Raw genomic sequence first — 7000 nt, 5'->3', positions numbered from 1 at the left:
CCCCCCCCCCCCCCCCCCCTCTCATCTTCTCCAGAGAGTGATACAATGTTTTATATGCTCTATGTACTGTATTTCGGCTGATCGGCTGAATGTTTGAGTAGTATATGGCTTTTATGTAACAGGTTGAAGTAAGCAACCAGGAAGCTTCAGTTAGTGGTTCCCAGATTTCGGAAAGTGGATCTACTAAGACCTCTCTGATTTCACCTAAACAATCAGCAATATCGGTATCCGAGGCCAAACGCCACACTTCATTATTTTTTGCACTTTGCACAAAGGTATCCTCGTGAGCATACCATTTTGTCTCTTGTATATTTTGTGTGGAGAGGTACTAAAATCTTTTTGCCTTGTTCCAGAGACCTACTCTTCTTCGACAGCTGTTCAATGTTTATGGAGGGTCTCCAAAAGTTGTTAAGCAGGTTTTACTTTTAACTTGTGTTGTGAAGTTTAAAGTGTTTAAAAATTGACTACTGAATTACTTGCCGCACATTTTGGTACAAAATTGTGCAGTGTATCCATTGGCATATACCTACTCTTGTAAGAAATCTGGGATCCTCATGTCCTGAGATGCTGGACATTATCCATAGTCCACCTGAAGGCAGTGAGGAACTTGTTACTATGGTATTACAATTTATCTCTGACTTCTCTTTGTACATTATTGTGAAACATTGAAGTTGATTATGTGTTTTGCTTCATTCTATTCTCAAAGATACTGCAAACACTGACCGAAGAATCAAATCCTTCAGCCAACCTGGTCGTGGCTGTTAAACATCTATATGAGACCAAGCTGAAGGTTTGTATACCTTTTGCTTACATTGCATACTGCCTCCAAAACGATGGTTTGTGCCCTTTTATTAGAGCAGCACATCTGCTGAATTTTGTATTTTTCTCTGCAGGATGCGTCTATTCTCATTCCATTGCTATCCTCATTTCCGAAGGAAGAGGTATTGGTTTCTGTTTTTTTTATATGTATTATGATGTCTACATCTTTACTATAGCTCAGAAGCAGAAATGCTGTCACTGACATGCTAATGTTTGTAAGAGCTTGTACGCTCTGCACAATCTGGACCAATCATTGCATCGGCAAAGCAGCAACTTGATTGGGACACGTTATATAATTAACAAGACAGAATTTGGGTATTTAGAGGCTAATAGTGAAAGGATTTCATAATCTAAAATCAGCAGACACAAGCACACTCCAGGCATAACAGTAATTTAAAAAAAAAGATGCAATGATTGTTCTCTGAGGTCACAATGGTTCATATGTATGCAGTTTTTGAACTTTACACAGACTCATAATTCAGGCCAACTTTGACCACTTATTCTATTTTATTTTAATACTTGGAATATCTTTAAAAAGTGTGATTTTTTTTGGAGTTACACGTGTTTCGAGAATGAAACATTAAACGTGTTTCGAGAATGAAACATTATTTTGCAGCTGGTAATAAATGCATGTTATAAAGTCATTTGAAAAATTCTCAGAGTATAGTTTATTATCCACCTGTTTTTTTGTATCCATTGCATTTTTCACACTTTATGGTTTTCATGATCATGGATTTCATTTATTCTTTAAAATCTTCATTTAGTAGCATATTTATTTATTTTCTTGTTTCTTTGTGGTCTCAGGTGCTGCCTATATTTCCGAGACTAGTTGATCTCTCACCTGACAGGTTCCAAGACGCACTTGCTCGGATATTGCAGGTTGTTTTACTTTGCTTATTAGCAACTCCATTAGTTGGTATTGCATTTATATATGATGCCATTTCATAAAAGTTGTTTCGATAGAGTACCTCTATTGGAATATGTTGAGACCAACATAGCTGCCACCAGTCACAATTGATCTTGGAATCACAGTAAATAAATTTTTTCATATGAAATGCCTGCATACATTCTTGCCTCTTTATTTCATAAAATTTGAAGTTACAATACCCACAAGCAAGCAAATAAAAATGCACAAGTTATATAAAGTCAATGTTTGAATAGATTAGTGCATTGTACACAGTGCTGATCTTCGTCAGCATATATGTCCTATTCATTCTGGGAGCATGTTATCGATTTTGTTGAATTTGCTATATGTTTCTGTGATAGCTTCTGTGAAACAGTTTCTTTTTAGCTAATGCAACCTTTCTGTTATTTTGTATGATTTTGTATTTTTATTTACAATGGAACAGCCCTTGTATGTGATTTGTTATTAAAGGGGCACTCTTTTAAACGATTTTAGTGAGATATGTCATATGTGTTGTTTTCTCAACCTTTGAGTTGACTGGCTCTGCTTTCGACAGGGATCTGCTCATACTGGGCCAGCGTTAACCCCTGCTGAAGTTCTGATTGCAATTCATGATATTAATCCAGAAAAGGACAAAGTTCCTCTAAAGAAGGTAATTTTGTTTCCTATTGTTTCTTTTAATGCTGTCTCGTTATATTTAATATCTCTTGAGCATATTCTCAGCATGTACAGATAGACAAAGCTTCTTTTTGAGTACCTTGTTCATTTTCTGACTTTCCATAATCAATTCAATTCTCGAGTTATATCGGACACATGTGAATGCCTAGATTTTCTAATCAAATACATACACATGCATTTGTGACGTGTGATGTTAGTTTATTTGTTGTCCTGCAGTTTTAATCGATCACTGATGGAAATGAACATATTTTCAGGTCATAGATGCTTGTACTGCTTGCTTTGAGCAGCGCACGGTATTTACTCAGCAAGTTCTAGAAAAGGCACTAAATAAATTGGTACTTACATTACCACTGTTATCATGTGCAATACTTTCATGTATATTCCTTTTGCTTAGTTGTTCACCCTGTCATGCAGGTCGACAATGTACCGATTCCTCTTCTTTTTATGAGAACAGTTATTCAAGCACTCGATGCTTTCCCAGCTTTGGTATGTTGATGCTTTGATAATTTATTTAGGTGCAGTGAATAATATCTGATTCTAACTGGTAGAAATTAGAACTTTTACTTGCCTATATCACTTTATATCGTGACTTCTAAATCTTTGCAGTCTTTAGTATAAACTGAGTACTTGCTTAGTTAGTGTATATATTTGCAGCTTACATTTCCCTTTATGTTGCGTGCAATGATTTGATTATAATTTTATTCCACAGAATAGAAACAATTCTTTCTTGCCAGAACACTTCCCATCTTTGCAATGGACTTCTTTAGGTCAAGACAACATCGAAGTTTGGATAATATTGTTTTTCAGTGATTTGATCATGCTTTATTTCATCAGGTTGATTTTGTCATGGGGATACTTTCCAGGCTTGTCAATAAGCAGGTTTGTGAATTTCTTGAGTTTCACTGTGTTTGACTCTACTTGCCTGTTCATTGATTGACCATATGGGACCCCTGTTGAATCATGATAATATTTGCTTCAATAGTCAGATAGTTAATTGTAACAGAATATGATTATCTTGTACTCGCTCTGTCCCAAAATAAGTGACTCAACTTTGTACTAACTACTAAAGTTAGTACAAAGTTGAGTCACTTACTTTGGGACGGAGTATGAACAAGCTAGCCAGGTGTTCTAACCTAAGGTTTTATTTGGCCTTTTCTTGGTTCAATATTCTGTATAGCAACAAAAAAGAAAAAAAAACATTTTCGGACGTGTGACAACACTGAACACATGGAAATGATATATGTAGGTTTGTCTCGAAAAATCCTTTCACAATTTTTATCATAAACAGAAAAGTGCAAATTGCAGCCCTCAATAAACAGAAAGGTGCAAATTGCAGCCCTCAACTCTTACATGAGTCTAATTTTTAAACTGGAACTTTAAAACCGCCAGCACCTTTAATTCCATGATTTTGATAGTTCAAGGTTTCAACCAAGATGTTTTTGGGGATCATGATTGTGACTCGCGGGTTGAAAACTGTGCCTTCCCTTATAAACATATCGCAATAGTAACTAGTGGTCAAAGTTGCGCTTTAGAGTCTGTTTAGATGTTAGAAAAGATAACCATCTGTGACTGATGTACAGCAATTTTGTTGTATTCAACAGATTAATGATTTCTAGAACATGCTCATGTTAAACATTTTGAGTGTTTATCTTGTTTATTTTGCTAGAAATTGTGAGATGAAAGTTTGTTAATCAGTTTTTAACCTTTCAGGTTATATTTCTTAAGCTTGAGTTTTTTCTCTCTTGCTGCAGATCTGGAAAATGCCAAAGCTGTGGGTTGGCTTCTTAAAATTGGCATACCAGACTCAACCACGCTCTTTTGATGTTTTACTACAGGTATTAGTATTTCTTTATTGTGTTACTGAATATATCCCTGGATATATGTTCTTGTATTTTTACTGATATGACATCACGATGCTACATGTAGTTACCTCCACCACAGCTTGAAGTTGCATTGAATAAGTACCCGAATCTTCGATCACATCTTTCTTCCTTTGTTAATCGGCAGAACTTGCACAACAAGTTGCCTAGGTACTTCCTGTTGACCTTAACAGCTCACTTGAATGCTGTGGAACTCTTGTTAACTTGGGCACAAAATAATTAATCTTGCATTTAGGTGCATTAAAGGCTGATTTTCTAGAAGTAGTAGCTATCTACTCCCTCCGTTTGGAATTACTTGTCGCAGAAATGGATGTATCTAGATGTATTTAGTTCTAGATACATCCATATCCGAGACAAGTAATTCCGAACGGAGGGAGTATGTAACAACTTATCACTGTTGTATTAAATAAATTGCTGCACTGGCAAACATTTGGGTTGCTGCTAATAGTTACTTAGGGCTTCTAAATAGTGTAGCTAATGAGCCTGGTCTGGGTATACTTATATTGCTGTGGCACTGCTTGGGCTCGGTACTTCAATGGTGCTTTGTGTGGAATTTGTAGCCTTGGTAAAGTTGAGTTATATTCTGGGCCTCCTCAAGTAAATCTCCTGGCTATTCTTTTTGGAGTTTGTGATGTATTATTGTTAATTTGTTATGCTATGGAGTTTTTATGTGGCTCAAGCACCAAGTTAACAGCGCGTTGCCTAGGTGTCCCGAATCGATAAGGCGCTTGGCTGTGGTTGCAGTGGGTCTGCCGAAGCTTGCTAGCATATGGTTTCTCGCTGTGTCATGTATGACGTTGCAGGAGACCGGGCGGATGCTAGGATGTCTTGCAAAGGTGTATTAAAGATGCATTGCCAAAGCAGATGGCGAGAGGGGGAGACCAGGGGGGCATAGAATCTCTTCCATCCTTCCGAAGCATCTGATTTAGATCTGAACACAACCCTCTTCATAGCCATTAAGCCATCTACTCAACTCGCAATCATGGGTTTCATTGTTTCTTTCATGCCTGTCTCATGGTCATCTCCAGCAATTTCTTGCCCCACCCCTACACTACTCCCGAATCTCGAACTACCCCTTTGTCAGTGTGGCAGTGGAGAGACCTTTATTGCTCAATAATACAGTTGCAGTGACCTGTATAGTTTTTACATCCATCGTCCTATTGTGGAGTTCTAAACCAAGAAAGAGTAATCACCTTTCTTTAGAGTGTGCCATGCTGGTTCTGTCTAAGTTGCTTAAGAGTTTTATGCCCCTCAGTTGCATTAGACTCATGTCATAATGTTGTCAAAATAGATTATGTTTCCCAAAACTCCCAAAATATCTGTGGACATTCAGTTTCTCTAATTTCTAACGTGTCTTGTTTGATGATTTCTACATGGCAGACATACTTTGAATATTTTGGGCTTCCTTAACGAACCACAGCAGGCACCAATGCCATTTGCGCCCGCTGCATTACAAACAGCAGACACGACTTCCTCTCTTCCTGGTGCAAACATAATGTGAAATCTGATGATGGAAGTCGTAGCACCGATCAGGTGCAATAATGCCTTGTTCATCACAGGTGGACATTCAGAGATATATGGGCGTGGAATGACACAAATGAGGACGGCGGTGCCCTTTGATGCGTTTGCAGTTAATGCCTCTCAGCAACTCAACAATCTATCGCGGTTACTGACTAAAGGGTGGTCTGGATCGAATGTGGTTGATTAGAGGGTGGTCTATTGTGTTTGTGCTGGAGCTATTGCTTCTCCGAACACCGGTCACTCCCAAGTTGTATAGTAGCTGTATCCTTGTGGTAAAAAGTAGTACCACTTGCAGGCTGAGGCTTATGTGGCCACCAAACGGCAGAGCTAGTGATTTACAAATGGCCAAGGGATATTATTTGATAGGCATGTCTTACTCCAATGAGGACACTGGGGTACTTGCAGCAGCATTCTTTTTGCAAGGAGCCCGCAATTGACTGACTGACGCTAACCATTGCTGCAGTCCTAACAGTTTGTCTGTGTGTTGTAATATTGTATATTAAATTAATTGATTTAGTTAGCAAGAATATTTACTGTCATATTTAATCAAGGCTTTTGTCAGTGAATGTGTTCTTTTGTTGTTGTTGAGGGAGCGCAATCATGGTGGTTTATATTTTATGTGGAAATAGATGTAGTACAAAATTTGCTAGTACATCCACCGAAATTCCCGTCACCATATTGGCCTACCTAGGGCCATACTGAAAACTAATTGAATTAAGATTGTGACATAAAAAAAGGTACATTCCTCGTATATAGAAGAATTGCCACCATTCTTGCAGCCCATATCATTTTCCAAGATGAGGCCGTCTGTCGAGTCCTCAACAAAAGAAATATCACGGAAGGCTGGTGCTAGGAAGTCGCCACCTGGGTCCTGAGCCTTTGCCTTGATCAAAAGTTGCATCCACATTCTGTTTTATGAACCCTTCTTTTGGTTTTTCCAATCTGTGTCTTAGTGCCCGATTTCTCCATTCCTTCCTCAATCTTGAGAAGTTCTTCGCTAGAGTGGAAATGGCCTGCGCCGAACTTGTGGGTTCGTCAATATTTTCTCAATGTGTGAGTGTGATGCTTCGTCGCTCCCACCAAGTATACCACACGACCACAGATCCTCCATTCCTCTCCTGCATGCACAAGTCATTCACCATACCTCCAAGGCCTAGGATACACAAATTCTCACACACCCTCGGGCATAAGGAGAAGG

General features: G+C 38.4%; 1 protein-coding gene across 1 annotated transcript; it reads left to right on the top strand.

The window, feature by feature from the left end:
• The first annotated feature begins 100 nt into the window (after positions 1 to 100).
• On the top strand, positions 101 to 6364 carry LOC125544079 (symplekin-like). The gene is made up of 13 exons (XM_048707635.1): positions 101 to 275; positions 354 to 416; positions 508 to 618; positions 707 to 790; positions 894 to 941; positions 1624 to 1698; positions 2280 to 2375; positions 2656 to 2736; positions 2816 to 2887; positions 3236 to 3280; positions 4153 to 4236; positions 4328 to 4431; positions 5662 to 6364. Exons 3-13 carry the CDS (start codon positions 565 to 567, stop codon positions 5780 to 5782), a joined length of 864 nt encoding a protein of 287 aa, XP_048563592.1. The 5' UTR covers positions 101 to 275; positions 354 to 416; positions 508 to 564; the 3' UTR covers positions 5783 to 6364.
• The last annotated feature ends 636 nt before the right edge of the window (positions 6365 to 7000 follow it).

Source organism: Triticum urartu, chromosome 3 (assembly GCF_003073215.2).
Source record: "Triticum urartu cultivar G1812 chromosome 3, Tu2.1, whole genome shotgun sequence".
NCBI lineage: Eukaryota > Viridiplantae > Streptophyta > Magnoliopsida > Poales > Poaceae > Triticum > Triticum urartu.
Note: the sequence above shows the minus strand (reverse complement) of the source record. Positions and strands in the feature narration are given on the sequence as shown.